The sequence below is a fragment of the Garra rufa genome, chromosome 6 (genome assembly GCF_049309525.1).
Source record: "Garra rufa chromosome 6, GarRuf1.0, whole genome shotgun sequence".
NCBI lineage: Eukaryota > Metazoa > Chordata > Actinopteri > Cypriniformes > Cyprinidae > Garra > Garra rufa.
This window is the reverse complement of record NC_133366.1, coordinates 46,750,198-46,774,629: the sequence shown is the minus strand read 5'-3', so window position 1 is coordinate 46,774,629 and position 24,432 is coordinate 46,750,198. Positions and strand designations below refer to the sequence as shown.

The 24,432-nt window shown below is 34.6% G+C and overlaps 1 protein-coding gene across 1 annotated transcript; it reads left to right on the top strand.

Annotated features, from left to right (window-relative positions):
* The first annotated feature begins 2,384 nt into the window (after nt 1–2,384).
* Nucleotides 2,385–22,210, top strand: gaa2 (alpha glucosidase 2). Its single transcript, XM_073842116.1, has 20 exons — nt 2,385–2,532; nt 4,563–5,189; nt 7,652–7,797; nt 7,980–8,145; nt 9,043–9,139; nt 9,785–9,904; nt 10,001–10,119; nt 10,822–10,953; nt 11,515–11,625; nt 11,985–12,098; nt 12,196–12,280; nt 12,363–12,480; nt 13,461–13,594; nt 13,687–13,838; nt 13,925–14,073; nt 15,118–15,259; nt 15,358–15,456; nt 17,286–17,450; nt 17,731–17,877; nt 20,997–22,210. Exons 2-20 carry the CDS (start codon nt 4,569–4,571, stop codon nt 21,057–21,059), a joined length of 2,880 nt encoding a protein of 959 aa, XP_073698217.1. The 5' UTR covers nt 2,385–2,532; nt 4,563–4,568; the 3' UTR covers nt 21,060–22,210.
* Nucleotides 22,211–24,432: the final 2,222 nt, after the last annotated feature.

The following is a 24,432-nucleotide window of genomic DNA, read 5'->3' as shown; positions in this document are numbered from 1 at the left end:
ACTTGTCATCTCGACCTCAAGCTATTGTATAAGCATATAATGACTGTGGTGGTCAGAGGCCTGCTTTGGGATTTATGCGGCAAGAATTATTCAAGGGAGAGAAAAGAAGCAAATGATGAAATTTGCTGCTTTTTAACTTGCCTCGAGCATATTATTTATGTAAAATATAACAGCTTATGACAGCTCAAGTTTCTTTTTAATAAAAATAATTAATTTATTACTCTAATTTCCAGCGAGGAATAGATAAATCTACCTTGTATTCTACAAGGCTTTGTAAGAAAAATTATATATATAGCTTAGGCCAACACTTTATCCTGAGATCAATTGAATTGTGACTGGAGGGGTTTGTGTTTTGGGAAAGATCCATGTAAATTAGGGTTGAGAACTGAATAATTTGTTTCACCTTTATCATACCAGCAATAATAGAGCCTCATAACATGGAGATTATCATCTGGTATTAGAGGTAATGCGTGGGCAAACAAAACGATATTCCGACAATTAGGAGGCTTGCGGTGCAAATCCGACTTTGATTTTTTCATTTCTCTTGTGGAATTATTCTTAGCGTGGGAGAACTTGAGAGAGGAAGATTTTTGTGTCAAATTGTCTAATAACAACATGCAGCTTAGAGCAAATCTCTTAACATCGATAATTAAAACAACAAAAGTGATCTATCATCTTTATTAAATGCGTGTTGCGTGAATTCAGTTGAGTATTGTAATATTGACCTTTTACAATCTACAGTTGAAGTCAAAAGATTGCATACACCTTGCAGAATCTGCTAAATGTTAATTATTTTACTAAAATAAGACGAATCATACAAAACGCATGTTATTTTTTGTTTAGTACTAACCTGAATAAGATATTTCATATAAAAGATGTTTTCATATAGTCGACAAGATAAAATAATAGTTTAAAATAATTCATAAAAATGACCCAAAGGTTTACATATGCATGATTCTTAACTCTTTGTTGTTACCTGAATGATCCACAGCTGTGTTTTTTTGTTTAGTGATAGCTGTTCATGAGTCCCTTGTTTGTCCTGAACAGTTAAACTGCATGCTGTTTTTCAGAAAAATCCTTCAGCTCCCACAAATTCTTTGGTTTTTCAGCATTTTGGTGTATTTGAACTCTTTCCAACAATGACTGTATGATTTTGAGATCCATCTTTTCACACTGAGGACAACTGAGGGACTCGTGTGCAACTATTACAGAAGGTTCAAATGCTCACTGATGCTCCAGAAGGAAACTTATGTAAAGTATGCTGTGTAAACTTTTGAACAGGGTACATTTTTCAAAAATTCAACTATTATTTTCTCTTGTGGACTATTGCAAACGTCTCTTATGTGAAATATCTTATTCAGGTCAGCAGTACTAAATAAAAAATCACATGCAGTTTGTATGTTCCTTCTTATTTTTTTGTAAAATAATTAACATTTTGCAGATTCTGTAAGGTGCATGTAAACTTTTGACTTTAAAATTTATTTCTATGTACCTTCAGCATCTAAATGATTTAGAAAAATCTGCCAGATGCTATATTTGGACTTTTTCAAAGATTTAATAATAGTATAGCTCAGAACAAAGACTGATCTGCCTTTCCTTTGTTGAATCAAACTGAATTCAATCAACATAGATCAAAGCGAGTGCACTTTTCTTGCGCTTCTTATTTTCAAGGCAATACAGTCTGGTAGATGTTTGAATTTGTTCACCATCAGTAGGCTATATTAGGCTATATTACCCATAAGATTAGACTATTACTTCAGTGTTTGGCTATATATTACATAAATATCTTATTAGTTACATTTGATGTAGATACACTTTTACTTTACATATTAGACTGAGCTGCCATCTGCTGGACTGATATCCCGTAAACATAAGAAAAAAGCATACGTTTTCAACTTTAAAGATGCTAATTTGCTTGATTATATTAATTATAATTTCTGAAATGTAACATTTTCTCTCAGTTTTTGTTTAGGTTTTAGTTAAGGCTAAAAATGTCCTTTTTTAAATGAATGTTTTATTTTAACAGGTCCACTTTTCTCCAAGTCAACAGATGGCAGTAATGTAGTCACATAGGTTCGAGTGTTACACACACTGGAATACTATCATGAAGGAATTGTTATTTTGAACCGGCTCTTGGCTCTTGTTTCATTTGAACCGATTCGCAAAGTAGTGAGATTTATGAGAGTACAACTGAAAATGGGGTAAATATTTTGAAAACGGCAGATACCACATTAGACAAGATAATCATTTAAAACACACGGAAAACACGGGAGACATAGGAAGTTTTTAAAGCGATGACTTTTGAGTGAATCATTTTTTGAGCTGACTCACTGAAACGATTCGTCTAAAGGAGCCGAATTGCAAAACGAATCGAATTCCAGTTGCAACTGCAGGACACACACAACAACATTAACTTCATAAGACATGAAACACCCGAGATATTTACCGGAGCACACATCCGAGGATATTCATTGATGTTGTAATATAGTGTGTAAACACTGAAGCCGTTGAAAATATAGCAACCGCATAAAAGTAAGTGAATTTAAATATGTGTTTTTTTTCTTATGTGTGCTGTTTGAATTCTCATGTGAGCACCGTCTTGTTAGTATATACTATAATGTCACATATAACAATGTCACATATACGATGTTCTCTGTCACTGTAGCGATGTGGCTGCAAAATGTAACCTCATAAATAGTATTCATTTAAAATGTCTCAACATGTTGATAAACGTACGTTTTATGCCCATAAAGGTAATACAAGATATGCACATACTGTACATTTTAAAAATGTATTCATATACCTTGCTATTTTCATGTCACGTTGTTGAAAACAGTATTTTCCAACCTGTACAATTTGTTGATGTTGTTTGCAGCTAACGTTACATCTCTTAAATAAGTGATCAGTTTAACATACTGTAGGTTTGTGTCTGTTTTTTTAGTTAGTTTTAAAGCTTTACAGATGGTTGAAGTGTTTTGTTGGACTTTGACCTCTACCTCTATCTTGCAAGAGTCTCGATAGACTTTCAATCTAATGCTGATCTGCTTCATGCAATTACAGAACGTTGTAAGCCTTGTCAAATTTTTTGAGCTCCCTATGTAAATTGCAATTCTGGACAGCTGTGCATTTGCAAATGTAAAGAGAAAAAAAATATACCTGAGCAGTTTTCTCTCCAATGTTCCAGATTAAACACATTTTATCAATTCAAAAACATAACCATGTTTTTGCATGCTTGCTTACATTTTGGAAAAAGAGCAAAAATCATGAGTCTTTCAGCAGAAGAGGTAGAGTATAAAAATTGGTCTTATTTCTTCACCAGTAGGATGCTGTCTCCAATAACCACTTGCCTTCCTTGTTCTTCCCTATATCTGCGGTTTCATGTACTTTAGAAAGTGTTGTCCTCTATGTGACATTTGCCACGTGATGTAACATTGGCAAATATATATAGTGTTCTTATCTGTATCTCACAGAGGCTGAAACTTCTGAAAAACTTGCTGATGCCTGGAATGTTTTTTTATCATGAAAGTAAAGAAGTTCTGTAACAGATTTTTATTCCAATTTAATTAAGATCTCAAGATACTTATAAAAAGAACTTTCAAAGAACTCAAATCAAAGATTTGAAATATTGAACTGAAAAAACTACCATTCAAAAGAGTGAAGTCAATAAGACTTTTTGAAATGTTTGAAAGAATCGTTTATGCTCGCCAAGGTTGCATGTTTTTGATTAAAAATGCAGTAAAACTGTTTAAAATAAGTGTTTTTTGTTTGAATATTTTTTGAATTTTAATGTAATTCTTTTGGTTCATAATGTATTCCTAAAATCTTTTTAAATATTATAAAGTCTTTACTCTCACTTTTGATCAATTTAATGCATTTTTGCAAATTAAAATGATTAATTAAACAACCAGTCAAAAGTTTTTGACCAGTAAGACTTTTACTATTTAAAATAACTGTTTTCTATTTGAATATATTTAAAAATGTAATTTAGTCCTGTGGTTTCAAAGCTGAATTTTTAGCATCATTATTTCAGTCATGCGATCCTTCAGAAATCACTCTTAATATACAAATTGTTATTGTTAGACATTTTTAATGTTACAAAATATTTTCATTGCAGATAATTGCTGTTACATAATGCATTATAAAATAATTACATTATAGAAAACTGTCATTTTAAATAGTAAAAATAGTAAATATTTCAAAATTGTACTGTTTTTGCTGTAGTTTGGATCAAATAAATGCAGGCTTGGTGAGCAGAATCTTAATATTCAGTAACTTTTGATTGGTAATCAAATATATTTGATGTACTATATATTTATACATTTTTAATAGTTCCACAGAAGAAGGTTTTTTATTTATTTATCAGGAAAGTCTTATACAATACAATAACCTAAAATAAAATGAACTACCAGGATAATTCAAGCAATATAATGCATCGTTGAGAGGTATGAATTAGTCACTGCACAAGCAGTGTGGGATGAGTTATGCAACTAATTGAATTCTTACTGTTAGAGGATATTGTGTTAATCATCTTCTCTTGTCTTTATATCTTCTTTACTCTGAAGTTTGAAATGGTGTCGTACAAGAGACTCACCCCTGAGGAGGTTCACTTTTCAGGAGCCGCGTTATTGGATCCGGATGATTCAACAGACACAGATCTAAAAGAAGTAAACCCAGAACTGCCCCTGCTGCCCCAGACCCGTCGCTGCTCTATCACCGTTGCCCTGCTGACCCTTGGGGGACTTATTGTGGTTCTCTCTGGTGTCTGGCTGCTAGGAACTATATTTTGGTTGCATAAGCCACCCTCCACAGGACCCCATAGACCCCTTCCACCTGCTGTGGCTAAAAGGCCAAATGGGACGTGGCTGCAGCCGGAGTCCTGCTCGCAGATTCCTGAAGCTTGGAGGTTTGACTGTTATCCAGAGAGAGGTGTGGTGGTCACAGAGGAGATGTGCCATGCTCGAAACTGCTGTTTTATACAGCGCTCACAGTCTAAGACACCGGGACGGAATGGAGTGCCGTGGTGTTTCTACACACCTGACTATCCATCCTATGAGTTGGTGTCTATTAGTGAGACAGAGATGGGGAAGGTGGGAAAACTGCTCCGGAACAAAAAGACTTATTATCCTAAAGACATAGATGCACTGCAGCTGGAGGTGCTGTATGAGGAAGACAACAGACTCCGTGTGAGGGTGAGAGCACTTTTGGTCTTTATGTTACTGGGTGGTTATGTTTGTGATATTTCTTTATCAAGCAAACTGTTCTCAAAAAAATGTAGTCATTAAAGTCCTAAAATTTCAGTAGTGAAATTATCGGTTAGCTTGTATCCCCTCACAGACCACTAAAATGTAATAAAAACTTCACAGAAAATTGGGTTGCTCAGTATATTGGTACCAGATTGGTTATTAGCTAATATTAGAATTTTTGTCAAATATCAGTATCTGTTGATATTGATTATATGCAGTTACATATATGTGACCCTGGACCACAAAGGGTCAATTTTTATAATTTATACATGATCTGAAATCTGAATAAATAAGCTTTTCATTGATGTATAGTTTGTTAGGATAGGATGATATCTGGAATCTGAGAGTGCAAATTTATTTATTTATTTATTTATTTTTTTTGGAGAAAATCGCCTTTGAAATTATTAGCAATGCATATTACTAATCAAAAATTAAGTTTTGATATATTTACAGTAGGAAATTTACAAAATATCTTCTTGGAAAATGATCTTTACTTAATATCCCAATGATTTTTGGCATAAAAGAAACATTGATAATTTTGACCCATACAACTCGTGCAGCTTACGGCTGGTTTTGTGGTCCAGGGTCACAATTTATGTAATAAATATATTCATTTAAAACTATTTTTAAATACATTTTTTTTTAAATAATTTTAAAATGTAAAAATTATATCCATTTGAACATATTGGGTCAGTATAACTGTTTCTGAAAGGCTACATTTATAAAGTAATATTTTAAATATTATTACAATTTAAAATAACTGATTTCTATTTTAATTTATTTAAAATGTAATTTTTTCAGTTGGTGGCAAAGCTGAATATTTATCAGTCATTACTCTAATCTTCAATGTCCTTCAGAAATACATTTCTAAAATGCTGATTTTGTGAAAACAGTTATTTATTTGTAATAGAAATGTTTTATAGCATTATACGTTTCTTTATAGTCTTTACTGTCACTTTTGATCAATTGAATGCATGAAATGAATAGGGCTGCAACGATTCGTCGACGTTGTCGATAAAAATCGATAATAGAAATAGTCGACAATGAATTTCATTGTCGATGTTGTCGCCAGACAACCGAGTGAGGCATCTTTCTGCCGAGAGTCGCACATAAGCAGTTTATATGCTGAGCGATAACATACAGAAATGGCGGCGTCCAACGCAGCAGCTGCGCGTACCAAAACACGCCCGTTTCACACATACTCCGTCTGCAGTGCGTTTTTTTTTTTCCACACCCATGTTAACGGATTAGAACGTTCACAATGTACGGACTGCAAACGCGTTCTGTGTGAAAGCAAAACGAGTCTGTGCTTCTTCTGCACCGCATACGTAACGCACACGGACTGTAGACGCACTGCAGACTGAGTATGTATGAAACAGGAGTAAAGTTTGGGAGCATTTTAGCCTGCTACGGCGAATTAAAATATTACCTGCATGGTTTGTAAAGCAGTCCTTGCGCATCACGGCAGCACCTCTGTGATGCACGAACATTTAAAGAGAAAGCACGTCGGACAGTTGAATGAAACGGAGTTTGGCTGGCCTCGGTAAGATTTAAATAACATGGAAGCCAATACGTTTTGTTTTGGATATACATTTTTGTTTACTGTTTTATTGCTGCTGATGGTTTACAGGAAGAAAATGTTTACTTGATTTTAATTTATTTTTTCTTATAAAACAAATGTGCCTGTCCATTAAAAAAATTATAGAGTTTCTTAATTTATGCATTTATGTCTGTACTGACCGAGCACTGTGCCTAATTGGTTTTAGACAGGGCATTTTTATTTACTTTTAGTATGAATTGGCCTATCAGCAGCAAAATATGCATTTTTTATTGAAGTACCCCCTTCTTTCTTGTGTTTACTATAATTTTCCACATAATTAAAGCAATCTCATGCTAAATTTGAGAAAAATTGAATAATTATCCGATTAGTCGACTAATCGTTTCAATAGTCGGTGACTAGTCGACTATTAAAATAGTCGTTAGTTGCAGCCCTAGAAATGAAATGCACATTAAAAAAACTTCTGTCCCCAAACTTTTGAACAGTGGTGTACAGAATGTATACATAATAAATTGTTATTGTATATTTAACTCTCAATTAAAAATAATTTTAACAAGCACTAATAATATCCATTTCTTTATATTGTACATTGTAACTGTGTGTAATTATAATGCCCAATTTACCTTGTAGGATTTACAATAATTGATTTTACATTATTGTATTTTAATTTAGAATAGAATAGAGCTTGATTGTTGATTATTGATGTTTATATTAATTATTGATTCAATTTATTGATATTGTTAATTAAGCTTATTAATGATAAATATCAGTACATAATAGAAAACGTCTTCAGAGTGTCATGACCTTGCATATTTTTTGTTGTTTCATAATATTCCTGTGTCAAATACAGATAACAGACCCGGCTGAAAAGAGGTATGAGGTGCCTATAGATGTTCCTGTGGTTCAGAAAAAAGCATCAAATCCCTCTTACACTGTAGACTTCATCAAAGATCCTTTCGGGCTGATTGTCAAGAGAACACAGACAGGAACTGTACTGTAAGTACTATTTACTGACAACTAACATGAAAACAGACCTAAAAAAATGAACAATTCGATGGATTTAGTTTCTTTTACCAATAGAAGTGTTGACTAAAAAACTCTTCAGGAAGGAGATCTGTAATATTTGGCATGTCTCAGTATTAGTATTCAGATATAAACATCTGTTCATGTGCCGTCAGGCTTAATACATCCATAGCTCCTCTCTTCTACGCGGATCAGTTCCTGCAGATGTCTACATCATTGCCATCAAGTTTCATATATGGACTTGGTGAACATCGCTCCAACTTTCTGCATGACATCCAGTGGAACACTCTTACAATGTGGGCTCGAGATGTCCCACCCATGGTAATTTAACATTCATCTTCTAACGTCTCTCAGTTCTGTTTTAAATCTAATAAAGGAATAGTTCACCCAAAAGTTTTCTGAAAATGTACTCATCCTAAGACTGTCCTCTGCAGGAAAGGGTGCCATCAGAATGAGAGTCCAAACAGATGGAAAAAAATTTACAATAATCCACAAGTTATCCACAAAACTCTGCATCAGTTAACATCTTGTGAAGTGAAAAGCTGCATGTTTGTAAGAAACAAAAAACAAAAAGATGATTTTAATTTCAAACCATCACTTCTGGGCAAAATACTGGAGTCCATAATCCATAATAGCTCTTCCTTCAGTGGAAAAGTCCATCTCCAGTTGTCCAAAAAGCACCAACATATTTGTTCAGAACTGTTTTTGCTTGTAATTGGTGCTTGATCTATGCATATTTCTCTCCTGATTCAGACAACTTTTTCACTGGAGAAAACAATAATATGGATAGAGCATTCATATTTTAGCCAAAAGCAATGGTTTGCAGTCAAAAAGCGTACTGATGGATTTGCTTAACTTTTTACTTTAAAAGACATTAAATTACGGACGTAGTCATGTGGATTACTTGTGAATTATTGTATTGTTTTTATCAGCTGTTTGGACTCTAATTCTGACGGCACCCATTCACTGCAGGGGATCCAGTAGTGAGAATATAACATATGTGATGCAATCTAGAAAAACTCAACACATGGTGAAATATTACCTTTTCAGGTATTGATACCATATAAAAGCTGGGTTCAAGCTTTTTTTTGTTTTGTCCATAGCTTGAACGTAACAAAAGTTATGGCTATCTTTAGTTGGCTGATAGTTTGTCACATATGAATAAATCTTCCAGATTGCACTAACTATTCTGCTTTTCTTTATTGTCGGTTCTTTCAGGAGCTGACCAACCTTTATGGCGTCCATCCTTTTTATCTTTCTGTGGAATCTGATGGAATGGCACATGGGTTTTTTATGCTCAACAGCAATGCAATGGGTGGGTTCATCACACACATGCACTCTTGTTTTAAATTGACACTGAGGTGAATGTTGAAGCAGTAATCAGCCTCCTCATTTCATACTTTTCCAGTGCAAACCACATTCACTTCACAAGCCATGAATCACAGTTTAAAAAGTATAGACCTGAGCTGTTATGCATCATGCTATTTTTATACTGACCCTTGTTTGATTGTCATGTAGCCTTGAGTTTGATCATGCATGAGAAAAAAGGAAAGAAGACAATCTCATCAACTTCACATCAGCTTCTTGCATGGTACTTTGAGCTATCATGTTAATTTGTAAACCTTTATAACACACTTTTTATCTTAATAATGAGATCTTGTTAATCCAATTGTGCTTTCATTTGGTTCTGAAAGTGTTTTCCTGTGACTATTTGTTGTTGAGGATAATGTCAAGATGAAGTTTGTGTTTGAAATCAGCCATTGTCTCTATACGGCCATTGGTTCTGCAGATTAAAGTCAGCATGAAATGCAAATTGCCAAATCACTACAACGGTGTATGTCCAAAAGTACAGTATTAAATTCTTAATATGGTATTAAATGATGGTAATACCTTATTAAGCTTTTATAAGTATATGCTGTCTGAACTTTTTAATAATGTGTGCATATAATCTCTGATGTAGATGTGGCTCTGCAGCCGGCTCCTGCTCTCACCTGGCGTATGATTGGTGGGATCTTCGACTTTTACATTTTCCTAGGTCCCGATCCCAGCTCTGTGATTGCACAGTACTTGGATGTTGTAGGTCAGCAAGCATCACAAGCAGTATTTTATAAGCATTTTGACATGAAGAATCAGAAGTTCATGAACTAATCTTTGTATTCTCTCTTTTACAAATAAGGGAAGCCCGCAATGCCTATCTACTGGGCTCTGGGCTACCATCTCTGCCGATGGGGCTACAAATCAAGCGACAAAACCTGGAATGTTGTAAAAGAAATGCGGAATTATGGCATACCTCAGGTATGTAGTTGCCAGATCATTTAATCATGGCTTGGTTTGTGTTCATAATCAAAGTTCTGTTTGGTGCATTGTTTTATGAATAGAGTTTAAAAGAACAGCATTTATTTAAAATGTAATGTTTGTAACATTATAAATGTCTTTACTATGTCTATGAGCAATGTAATGTGTCATTGCAAAATAAAAGTATTAATTTGTCAAATTACTATAAATTGTAATCATAACAGGTAAGCAATAGCATTGTTAACGAATAATAAACTGTAATTCTTAATCCATATTCATAGCAATAGCCAACAATACATTGTATGGGTCAAAATTAACGATTTTTGTTTTATGCCAAAAATCATTAGGCTTTTAAGTAAAGATCATGTTCCATGAAGATATTTTGTAAATTTCCTATCATAAATGTATCAACATACAATTTTTGATTTGTAATATGCATTGCTAAGGACTTCATTTGCACAACTTTAAAGGTGATTTTCTCGAATTTTTTTTTTTTTTTGCACCCTCAGATTCCATATTTTCAAATAGTTCTTCAAATAGTATCTCGTAGCTTTGTAGACAAATATTGTATTATCCTAACAAACCATACATCAATAGGAAGCTTATTTTTTATATCTTTCAGATGATGTGTAAATCTCTTTTTGTCACATATTTATTTCTTAATAATATTTAGTGCTTAAACCTTTTTCTCCTATCTTTCAGGATGTTCAGTGGAATGACATTGACTACATGGATCATGCTTTAGACTTCACTTATGACAATCTGAACTTTTCCACTCTACCTGACCTTGTGAAAGATCTTCATAGACATGATCAACACTACGTCATGATCCTGGTACACACACACTTTGACACAAAAACATTTTTTGTGAATTTAATGAACTACACCTGCTTACTCTGCTGAAACACCTAAGTGTTTTTGCAGGGGAACTGACTTCATACATCCAATAAAAATCACCTTCACACCAGTTGGTTGAACATCATTGCACAAATGTTTCTTTTGTTTCCAAGATCAAGATGGTTGGTTTGATATGCAATGACATGCATTCATGTTCAGCGTGGCTTAAATAATTTTTGGAGACTGTCCATTGATTTATTTGCAGAAAGCAGATAAACTAAAGTTAAAATACAAAACTTCTGTGTTCTGTGGGTTTATTAAAAATGATTCTCCTGCAAAACATCCATACGACATGCTTCCTCATTTGGCTCCCGTCTCTTTTGTGGAACAGTAGAATCACACTGACAGTCGTGAGGCTGATTTGGCAACTGAATGTTTCACATGACTGCAGTTGAAACCTTTACTAAAGTGTTTGGATGTGTCACTGTGGATTTAGCTGAAATATGCTTGATGTAAACAGCAGCTTATGTGTTTGTTTCTTTTGCACTTCCTCATCAGGATCCCGGTATCAGTAACTCTCAGCCGTCTGGCTCCTACTGGCCGTTTGATGAGGGGAAAAAGAGGGGCATCTTCATCAATGATTCGAATGGAGAAATCCTTACCGGGAAGGTAAACTAAAGACACATATACAGTCATTGTTGGAAAGGGTTCAAATACACAAAAATGATGAAAAACCAGAGAATTTGTGGGACCTGAAGGATTTTTCTGAAGAACAGCAGGCAGTTTAACTGTTAAGGACATACAAGGGACTCATTAACAACTATCACTAAACAGAAAAAACAGCTGTGGATCATTCAAGTAACAACACAATATTAAGAATCAAGTGTATGTAAACTTTTGAACAGGCTCATTTTTATAAATTTATAAAACTATTATTTTCTCTTGTGGACTATATGTAATCGTCTTTTATGTGAAATAAATGCCATATGTATGTGACTGCAGGTGTTTTTTTGGGTCTTGTTTCTTAGGTCTGGCCAGGACTCACAGCTTTTCCAGATTTCTCCAATCCAGACACACATGAATGGTGGTACCAGAATCTGAAGAGTTTCCATGAAAAAGTGCCTTTTGATGGCGTTTGGATTGTATGTTGTGCATTTGTATTGTTGCCTATTTGATGGTTCATTATTTGCATTTACCCATACATTGATCTTGTTCTATTCTTTATATCTCTTCCTCAAGGACATGAATGAGCCATCTAATTTCTTTGATGGATCAATCAATGGTTGCCCAGACAATGAACTGGAAAATCCTCCTTACACACCAGGTATCAGTGTATTATGTAGACATCAACATTATGCATGCTGCCATTTTTTTCTGACAATAAGGCATTGTGTTGTCTGCTGTAGGTATTCTGGGTGGTACATTAAAGGCCAAGACTGTGTGTGCATCCGCACGTCAGAAAATCTCCACTCACTACAACATACACAGTCTGTATGGACTCATGGAAGCTAAGGCCACTGAAAGGTATGCACAATCATACAAAACAATAGATAAATATATACACACACACTACTATTAAATATGAATGAAAAATAAAAAGAGGTAATTGAGACCAATTCTCCCAATTCAGACTGTTTTTCACAGAATTGCATGATACAAACTCACAATTCTGTCATTGTTTTTCTTAGAATTGTGAGATATAAACTTGCAATTGTGAGTTATAAAGTCATAATTGTGATACAAATGCACAATTCTGACTTTTTTTGTCAGAATTACATGATATAAACTCACAATTTCGAGTCAGTTTTGTTATGTTCTCAGAATTGCGTTCATATCTTACAGTTCTGACTTAATAACTCGCAATTGCCTGTCATAAAGTCAGAATTACAAGATATAAACTCGCAATTCTGAGAAAAACAATTGCAAGTTCATGTCTCACAATTTTCACTTTGTTTCTCAAATTATTTCACAATTCTGACTTTGTATCTCGCAATTGTGAGTTTATATCTCACAATTCTGGGGAAAAAAAGTCAAAATCCAGAGTTTGTATCATGCAATTGTGAGAAAAAAAGTCAGAATTGTTAGATAAAAGTTGCAATTACCTCTTTTATTTCATTTATTTAGTGGCAGAACTGTATGGAAGCCCGTTTCCACCTTTGAATAAAATTTTTTTTAAAAAAGTACTTGCGACTTTTTAGTCTCACAATTCTGACTTTTTTTCTCACAGTTGTGAGTTTACATCTTGCAATTCTGTTTTTTTCCCCCTCAGAATTATGATATAAACTTACAATTGTGAGTTATAAAGTCAGAATTGTAAGTTTATATCTCACAATTCTGACTTTTTCTCAGAATTGCGAGTTTATATTTCGCAATTGTGACTTTTAATTGCGTAATCTCGTAATTGCGAGTTATAAAGTCAGAATTGTAAGAGAACATATCAATCTCACAATTCTGAGATTTTTATTTTTTTTTCTGGTTGGATCATGTGTATCTGTCTCTCTCAGTGCTTTGAGGAAGATCACAGATAAGCGCCCCTTCGTCATTTCCCGCTCTACGTTTCCAAGTCAGGGCAGGTATTCGGGCCACTGGCTTGGAGACAACAGGAGCCAATGGAAAGACCTTGCCACATCTATATCAGGTATAAACGCACACACCTGTGCTCTGCTGAGGTCAGTGTTAGTCCCATAGAGTTTTTTAGCTACAGTAATTATTTTCTTCCTTTTTCCCCAGGTATGCTGACATTTAACATCCTAGGCATTCCTCTCATTGGGGCAGACATCTGTGGCTTTGGGGGCAGCACTACTGAAGAACTGTGTGTCCGATGGACCCAGCTTGGAGCTTTCTACCCCTTTTCAAGAAATCACAACTCGATAGATGAACAGGTGAACTTTCTTCTGTCTGTCCAAACACTTACTTACGTTCCAAAGACACACTTCTCTGGATTAACAGTTTTGTCATTTCACAACAGGATCAGGAACCAACTGCATTCAGCCCTGCAGCTCGTACAGCAATGAAAGAAGCCATTCTCTTGCGTTATTCCTTATTCCCACATCTCTACACACTCTTCCATCACGCACACATCAGTGGACACACGGTCACCACACCATTGCTCTTTCAGTAAGATAAACGCAAAACCTGTGTGTATGTGAATTAAGTCTTACAAGAGTCATTTTATAATTGCATCTGATGATACAATCATACTTTTTTTGTAAATTATCCTATATATACTCTACCAGTCAAAAGTTTTTGAACAGTAAGATTTTTTTTTCAGTCTTCTGCTCACCAAGCCTGTATTTGATTGATCCAAAGTACAGCAAAAACAGTAAAATGTTAAAATATTTTGACTATTTAAAATAACTGTTTTCTATTTGAATATATTTTAAAATTACGTAATTTATTCCTGTGATTTTAAAGCTGAATTTTTATCATCATTACTCTAGTCACATGATCCTTTAGAAGTCATTCTTATATTCTGATTTTCTCCTCAAAAAACATTTACTATTATTATTAAGATGAAAACAGCTGAGTAGAATTTATTCAGGGTCCTTTGATGGATATAAAGTTCAGAAGAACAGCATTTATCTAAAATTTAAATCTTTTTTGTAACATTATAATTGTCTTTATTATCACTTTTGATTAATTTAAAGCATCCTTGCTAAATAAAAGTATTAATTTCTGTAATCCCCCCCCCCCCAAATATATATATACTGACTCCAAGCTTTTGAATAGTATAGTGTATAATGTTACAAAAGCTTTTTATCTCAGATAAATGCTGATCTTTTTATTGATCAGAGAATCCTGTAAAAATGTACTCAACTGCTTTAAATATTGATAATAATAACAATAAAAACAGCAAATCAGCATATTAGAATGGTTTCTGAAGGATCTTGTGACTCTGAAGACTGGAGTAATGATGCTGAAAATGTAGCTTTGATCACAGGAATAAATTACATTTTAAAATATATTCAAATAGAAAGCAGTTATTTTAAACAGTAAAAATATTTCACAATATTACTGCTTTTGCTGTATTTTGGATCAAATGGATCAAATACTGTTCAAAAACATTTGACTGGTAGTGTATATGTATCTGGGCACATACTATCCATAATTTCAGGAAGATACACACTTTAACATAATTACTGTTTGTCCTGTGTTTCGAAGGTTCCCAAACGACGAGAAGACCTACGGGATAGATAAACAATTCTTATGGGGAAAGAGTTTACTGGTCACACCGGTTTTGGAGGCAGGGCGAGATTATGTTGTGGGATATTTCCCTAAAGGTCTCTGGTACGATTTCCACACTGTAAGTCACACCTTTCTAGAAACCCTCCCAGAAATTCATAATTCTCTTACTGTGGAGTCTCATATAATATTCATCCTGTATGTTTGTGTCACATCCAGGGTGACTCATTGGTAAGCAGTGGAGAAGACATCAATCTTCAGGCTCCAATAGACAAAATCAACCTGCATCTCAGAGAGGGTTCCATCACTCCTACACAGGTGACAGAGAAGCACATTATATACATACTTATACATTATGTAACATGCGATTTATTTTAACATGCAGTTTTTAATTTAAATAGATTGTATAATATAGAAATTTAAAGGAAAAAACAGAATAGTCTGACCTTAGCTTTGTGAAACTATACTGCATAAAACATGTGAACACAGGTGGCGCTTTTGGAACGGCAGCAATACAGCATTTTCTTGGTTAAAGGAGAAGTTCACTTCCAGAACAAAAATGTACAGATAATGCACTCACCCCCGTGTCATCCAAGATGTTCATGTCTTTCTTTCTTCTGTTTTAAATTATGTTTTTTAAGGAAAACATTTTCTCCATATATTGGACTTCTATGGTGCCCTGAATTTGAACTTCCAAAATGCACCTTCAAATGATCCCAAATGTGGCTGTAAACGATCCCAACCGAGGAAGAAGGGTTTTATCTAGCATTTTTTTTTTTATTACAATTTATATGCTTTTTAACCTCAAAGGCTCATCATTTCTTGCTCTGCCAGAACTCTGTTTTGTCCAGTTCAAGACATTTAGGGTATGTTGAAAAACTCCCATCTCATATTTTCCCTCAACTTCAAAATCGTCCTACACTGCTGTTTTACCTTTTTGTTAAGGGTGTTTAATCTTCTTTGCATGTTCACTTTGCAAACACTGGGTCAGTACTTCTGCAACAAAGTAGGAGGATTTTGAAATGATTTTTGAAGTTGAGGAAGAAAATGAAATTTTTTAACCTACCCTAACTGTTTTGAACCAGAGATGCACAGACTACTCATGCGCAACAAAGAGAGAGAAGAGGAGCATTTAAGTTTAAAAAGTATATAATTTGTAAAAAGATAAGATAAGATAATTTGTTTCGCTAGATAAGACCCTTCTTTCTCAGCTTGGATCGTTTGAAGCTGCATTTAAACTGCATTTTGGAAGTTTAAACTCGGGGCACCATAGAAGTCCACTATATGGAGAAAAATCCTGAGATGTTTTCCTCAAAAAACATAATTTCTTTAAGACTGAAGAAAGAAAGACATGAACATCTTGGATGACAAGGGGGTGAGTACATTAACTGTAAATTTTTGTTCTGGAAGTGAACTTCTCCTTCAAACAAAGCAGTGCTGCACTAATGAACGCAACTTTAAAATGCATTATACAGAGGCAAGATGAAAAGAAAATACCATCTCAACCTTTTTATGAAGACAGTGTTCTCCTCAGTGTTTCCCTTCAATTCGTTTTACATCTCAACCAACTTGAATCTTCACATATTTGTATCGATTTTACCACTGGCTCGGAGTGCATCATTACATCACTAACATTAGCATATGTGACCCAGGACCACAAAACCAGTCATGAAATTAATAAAAACCAGTCATAAATTTGACAAAACTGAGATATATACATCATATGAAAGCTCAATAAATAAGCTTTCTATTGATAGGACAATATTTGGTCGAGATACATCTATTTGAAAATCTGGAATCTAAGGGTGCAAAAAAATCAAAATACTGAGAAAATCACCTTTAAAGTTGTCCAAATGAAGTTCTTAACAATGCATATTACTAATCAAAAATTACATTTTGATAGGTTTACAGTAGGAATTTTACAAAAAAATCTTAATGTAACATGATCTTTACTTAATTTCCTAATGATTTTTGACATAAAAGAAAAATCAACAATTTTGACCCATACAATGTATTTTTGGCTATTGCTACAAATATACCCCAGCGACTTAAGACTGGTTTTGTGGTCCAGGGTCACATATATGCATGCGTGTAGGCCGTCTTATCATCTATTTTTGTCTGTTTATTTGAATATGTTTGTGTTTTAGAGACCTAACACCACCCTGTGGGTGAGCAGTGGTCAGCCTCTTCATCTGATTGTGAGTCTGAGTGAGGACGGCGTGGCCAAGGGTGATTTGTATTGGGATGATGGAGAGACCCTTGACACCTATGAGAAAGATCAATACGCTTACATCTATTTCACAGTAGAACAGGTAGAGGAAAAAAGCACTGTTTACCTTTACTGCAGTAAACCAGCATGCTTTAGTTTTTAGTTAGCATTCATTCGATCCTCATAGTACGGGCATGTTATAAAAGGTTATTTATATACCAGTTTTTACATTTTTTTAAATTAATTTTTATCTAGCATTATTTGCATGTTCCTAAATGTTTCTGTAAACGATGATGCAGTCAGCTACTTTGCATAATTTCCATTAATTTCCGTAAGTTATAAATATGATAAATATAATGATCTTTTTGATTAATGATTTTTAGAACACAATGACATCAGAGGTGCTGCATAATCATGAGGAGGCAACTTACATCACAGTGGAAACAGTTTCCTTTTATGGAGTGAAGACAGAGCCAGAAAACGTAACAGTGAATTCGCAAGAGGCAACATTCACCTACCGTAACAATCAGGTAATATACTTTAATATTGTTTTAGGAAGCTACCAGTTATAAAACAGTGTTGAATTTGTGTATTTTGTTATCAGGTGAATTTTAAAAAGTTGGAATTGATTTCCAGAGGCATTTTTTTACATTTGTGACCCTGGACCACAAAACCAGTCATAAGGGTCAATTTTGTTAGGATATGACATTATTTGGCCGAGATACAACTATTTGAAACTCTGGAATCTGAGTTTCAAAATCAAAATACTGAGAAAATCACCTTTAAAGTTGTCCAAATGAAGTTCTTAGCAATGCATATTACTAATCAAAAATTAAGTTTTGATATATTTACAGTAGGAAATTCACAAAATATCTTCATGGAACATGATCTTTATTCAATATCCTAATAATCTTGGGCATAAAAGAAAAAATTGTCATTTTGACCTATACAATGTATTTTTGGCTATTGCTACAAATATACCCGTGCTGCTTAAGACGGCAATTTTTATAATCACCTTATTATTAGAAAAAACATACTATGTTGTCTTTAATGTTAAATACTTACATTTACCCAATTACTTTAATCAATATTTTAAACTGTTGTCAATAAAAATAAAACAGGAGCTCATAGGCCTGCGATATTATGACAAAAACCATTATTGTAGATTATTGCTCTCTATGGTGTAATAATGATTGTAATATCGAAATAGAAAACAGTATAAAACATTTTGGTTTCTTTTCTTTTAATTCATTTTCACATTTCATTTTAATCACGACAGCCACAATACAGGTCCTTCTCAAAAAATTTGCATATTGTGATAAAGTTCATTATTTTCTGTAATGTACTGATAAAACATTAGACTTTCATATATTTTAGATTCATTACACACAACTGAAGTAGTTCAAGCCTTTTATTGTTTTAATATTGATGATTTTGGCATACAGCTCATGAAAACCCCAAATTCCTGTCTCAAAAAATTAGCATATTTCATCCGACCAATAAAAGAAAAGTGTTTTTAATACAAAAAAAGTCAACCTTCAAATAATTATGTTCAGTTATGCACTCAATACTTGGTCGGGAATCCTTTTGCAGAAATGACTGCTTCAATGCGGCGTGGCATGGAGGCAATCAGCCTGTGGCACTGCTGAGGTGTTATGGAGGCCCAGGATGCTTCGATAGCGGCCTTAAGCTCATCCAGAGTGTTGGGTCTTGCGTCTCTCAACTTTCTCTTCACAATATCCCACAGATTCTCTATGGGGTTCAGGTCAGGAGAGTTGGCAGGCCAATTGAGCACAGTAATACCATGGTCAGTAAACCATTTACCAGTGGTTTTGGCACTGTGAGCAGGTGCCAGGTCGTGCTGAAAAATGAAATCTTCATCTCCATAAAGCTTTTCAGCAGATGGAAGCATGTAGTGCTCCAAAATCTCCTGATAGCTAGCTGCATTGACCCTGCCCTTGATAAAACACAGTGGACCAGCACCAGCAGCTGACATGGCACCCCAGACCATCACTGACTGTGGGTACTTGACTTCAGGCATTTTGGCATTTCCCTCTCCCCAGTCTTCCTCCAGACTCTGGCACCTTGATTTCCGAATGACATGCAAAATTTGCTTTCATCCGAAAAAAGTACTTTGGACCACTGAGCAACAGTCCAGTGCTGCTTCTCTGTAGCCCAGGTCAGGTGCTTCTGCTGCTGTTTCTGGTTCAAAAGTGGCTTGACCTGGGGAATGCGGCACCTGTAGCCCATTTCCTGCACACGCCTGTACACGGTGGCTCTGGATGTTTCTACTCCAGACTCAATCCACTGCTTCCGCAGGTCCCCCAAGGTCTGGAATCGGTCCTTCTCCACAATCTTCCTCAGGGTCCGGTCACCTCTTCTCGTTGTGCAGCGTTTTCTGCCACACTTTTTCCTTCCCACAGACTTCCCACTGAGGTGCCTTGATACAGCACTCTGGGAACAGCCTATTCGTTCAGAAATTTCTTTCTGTGTCTTACCCTCTTGCTTGAGGGTGTCATGATGGCCTTCTGGACAGCAGTCAGGTCGGCAGTCTTACCCATGATTGCGGTTTTGAGTAATGAACCAGGCTGGGAGTTTTCAAAAGCCTCAGGAATCTTTTGAAGGTGTTTAGAGTTAATTCGTTGATTCAGATGATTAGGTTAATAGCTCATTTAGAGAACCTTTTCATGATATGCTAATTTTTTGAGATAGGAATTTTGGGTTTTCATGAGCTGTATGCCAAAATCATCAATATTAAAACAATAAAAGGCTTGAACTACTTCAGTTGTGTGTAATGAATCTAAAATATATGAAAGTCTAATGTTTATCGGTACATTACAGAAAATAATGAACTTTATCACAATATGCTAATTTTTTGAGAAGGACCTGTATGTTGGTTAATTGTGCTGGGGGCATTTTTTGCCCCTTGTCTTTAATTTATAGGACATTTTTGTTCATTTTAATTGTGAGTGTTTGTGACCCTGGACCACAAAACCAGTCATAAGTAGCACGGGTATACAATATTTGTAGCAATAGCCAAAAATGCATTGCATAGGTCAGAATTATTGATTTTTCTTTTATGCCAAAAATCATTAGGATATTAAGTAAAGATCATGTTTCATAGATATTTCATAAATTTCCTACCATAAATATAGCAAAACTTAATTTTGATTAGTAATATGCATTGCTAAGAATCATTTGGACAACTTTAAAGATGATTTCCTCAATATTTATATTTTTTTGCACCCTCAGATTTTAAATAGTTGTATCTCAGCCAAATATTGTCCTAACCTAACAAACCATACATCAATGGAAATCTTATTTATTCAGCTTTCATATGTATAAATCTCAATTTTAAAAAAATGTATCCTTATGACTGGTTTTGTGGTCTAGGGTCACATTTGTCTATGGTTTGTGGTTTACTATGGTTTAAAACACAGGGGAGGGGATGTTGCTATTTTTGTAACACATTTAAATACATACAATATCTAGGTCAAAAAATATAGGTTAGAAAATCTCAAAATATTTAGCAGTTTGTATCAATCTTTTGTTATTTATTTATAAAATAGCTAAAACTGTAATGCAAGTAAAAAAAAAAGACTAAAATTGTATCTTAAAGAAATGCATTAATTGTCTTATGTCCATCTAGGTGCTGACAGTAACAGACTTGGGTCTGAACCTCAGCCATAACTTCACAATCAGTTGGATGTAAATGTAAAAGCCATCAGCGATAATTCAGAATTGCTGCAGAAATCATGACCATAACATCTCAACTGACTTTATCTCAGTACTTGGACAGTGGTGGTTCTGGATCCAACCTGAAATCAAATATAAACCAGAAAGGATATGACAGATTATTGATTGTATGTTGAATGTCTGTATTATTGACCAGCGGAGGTCAGTTGCACTCAGAGGGAGCAAAACCGAAGGGAAGAATTATGTATTTGAAATAAATGTATTTGTTTGATGTGTTAAATAGATATTTTTACCTCTGCTGTTATATTACTGCCTGTTATTACTGATATTGTTTGTAGAGCAGAGAGATTCTTCTTCTGTCAGTTTTAAGTATTTTAGTGGTGAATAAAGCTTTTCATCTTAAAGTAGGATTACACCATGTCATACCATTAAACCTTTTCAAGTTCAAGATGATTTGAAGTTAAAGCAAACAACTTTGTAGAGATAAAACATGAAAAAGCGATCCTGCTGAACTCACAAGCTTTCACATTTTTCCAAATTAATTTTTATTTTATTTGCAAATGTGTATATATTGTTTACAAGCGTGTTTGCACAGTTCAGGACATTCTGATGCTGCAGAAATGCATGTTTGAGCTTTAGTTAGCAGCCTTTATTTCCATGCACGGACAGGCACGTCATTAAAACGATCCAGTATGTTCAGCCAATCCAAATGTGATAGAAACTGTTTTTGTTCTTATGATTCATTTGTTTTAATGCCCAGAGCAAGTCATTCTAAAATGTACAACCATGAAAATATTACTGAAGTTAATCACTGTACAGTACTCATCAAGGCTAAAAAGGCATAATTGTGCAGTATTTTGTAAATTGCTACCATGTGCTATTGATATTACCATTTTTAACATAACATTGTGCCTTATACTTCATCAAAGCTGTGATTCAACATTCAGTGGCTTTACTGTGAATGTATAATACCCTCTGTTCAAAAACACTGGGCTGCTTTACAAAACAATTCAAATGTATTGATCTGTGCTCATAAAACTGAAGCTAAATAATATATATATATATAGGAGTACGAGCCTGTTTTAGGCTACTTTCCTTTAAATGACCCTGAACAAACAGCTGTACAGCGTTTCACAAGGGTAGTGTGCAATAAAAATTCAAAGCGTTCATCTTTCTTCTTGTTTTTTCTTTTGACTTAAGCCAGTGATATGCAAACTAGCAATCACCATAGAAACCACCCAGAATACCCTAACAACATGTTAAACACAACTCTGAACACCTACGTTGGACTAAAATGTCAATTGTGTTTCTATTATTTAAATCCATTTGTCCTCTCAGTGTCCAGTAAAATATGAACTTTTAAAAGATCTTCATAGCTCGAACCTGAAAAATGTTAGAGTTATAGTTTTGATGTGGCCAATAAAACTGGATTTAGAGACACATCCTTCACTTTCCTAAAGGAGAAGTTCAATTCCAGAACAAAACTTTACAGATAATGTACTCACCCCCTTGTCATCCAAGATGTTTATGTCTTTCTTTCTTCAGTCATAAAGAAATTATGTTTTTTGAGGAAAACATTTCAGGATTTTTCACTATATAGTTGACTTCTATGGTGCCCCGAGTTTGAACTTCCAAAATGCAGCTTCAAACAATCCTAAAAGCGTTTGTAAATTATCCCAGCCGAGGAAGAATCTAAATCTTTTCTAGCGAAACGATGGTTTTAAAATATTTCAAAATCATCCTACATTGCTGCAGAATTACTGACCCCTTAAAGCAACACTAAGTAACTTTTCCCTCAACGCTCCCTCTACAGGTTGGAAGCGGAATTGTCAACACTAAAGAGTTGTTTTTACCTTAAAATAATGTTTCCGAACTCATGTCAGTGGTTCATCAACTCATAACAGGGTGAAATGGCACTTTCGTATTCGCTTTGCGACCCTCTATCGGCCATAACAGCACTATGTAAGTTTGGGTCGTCGGGTCGCGGTTTTGTAGTTCAAATGAGACTACAAATGCGACTTGCTTTACGGCAGGCTTCACAAAAGGTTTTCATACTTTTATAAAGTCATACAACATACTCTACCTTGTCACTGGACATCGTTATTTCCAAAAACGTGCATGTGACGCGACGGTAGGCTAAATTATTTACGACAGCGGTAATGGACAATTCCGCTTCCAACCTGTAGAGGGAGCGTTGAGGGAAAAGTTACTTAGTGTTGCTTTAAAGGGGTCATCGGATGCCCATTTTCCACAAGTTAATATGATTCTTTAGGGCAGGGCTATTCAATTAGATACATTTGAGGGCCGGATTATCGAACTGGAAATTTGAAGCGGGCCAAGACAATTACATTGAAATGCATATTCACTAAAATTAAATAAATATTACAAACACCAACATCTATAAATAATGCTGTCTGTCAATCAATTGAAAAAATAAATAAAAATCACATTTTTTTCTATTAATCATGAATAATCGCATATTTATATATTTATACTGTCATAATTTCACAATGAATCTCCAAATTAAGGTAGAAACAACAAAGTATTTCAAAATATGTGTTTAATAGCATCTTTTTACCAAGTAGCCTATTATTAATGAAGTATTGATATCAATATTACTGGTGTCTCTATTAAATTAATTTTCTCTCAGTTTTACATATTAATTATGTCCATTCAACATTACAGTAAAATTGGAAGCCCAACATTTAATAGGCTCTGAAATATATAACAGCTTTTAATTTAGGTGATTTTAAAACGATCTTTACATAAACTATAAATTGTATATGCAAAAAATATACAGATTTATAATCGTAATTTTATGTTTTTAATTTTAAATTTGTGTTTGTTTAACACAAAGTATATTTTGGCCATCAAAATAACATTGAAATTGGATCATAAGAGCTATAAAGTGCTTAAAATGGTTTTGGAAAATGCTTGAAAGTCATTGAAAAGTGCTTGAATTTCTCTCTCAAAAGGTTGTACAAACCCTGAAATTAATACATTCGACTTTGCTTAAGTTGGTGTGACTTCTAGTTGTTTGACCCACATCAGCGCTGTTAATAACATAATTCTGAGTAGAATTTGAATGATTCTCACTGATCTTTCAACAACCTTAATTTATTCTGGGCGAAATCAAACACTTTTCACTGGATCTCGCACTGTGCAGTAACAGAGAGTAGCTAAATCAACTTTGGTTCCCGAGGCTGTTCTGAGCTTGGACAATTGTTTTGGCGTTGCGGTCGGAGCTGATAAACGGTCCGCGCTGCGCAACTCAAACGTGGCGCTTTTTGGTTTCTCTTTCGCTTTGTTTGCCGTTTAATGTTTCTCATTTGAAACAGAAATAGCAGCGTGTATGAGTTGAATAACGCAATGGTCGCGCCTTTGCGACC

Bases quoted from the DNA above. Each gene is read 5' to 3' on its own strand.
- gaa2 (XM_073842116.1), top strand. From the start codon at position 4,569: ATGGTGTCGTACAAGAGACTCACCCCTGAGGAGGTTCACTTTTCAGGA. The intron at 14,074-15,117 runs GTAAGATAAACG...TGTGTTTCGAAG, and splicing joins ACCACACCATTGCTCTTTCA to GTTCCCAAACGACGAGAAGA. The intron at 15,260-15,357 runs GTAAGTCACACC...TGTCACATCCAG, and splicing joins TCTGGTACGATTTCCACACT to GGTGACTCATTGGTAAGCAG.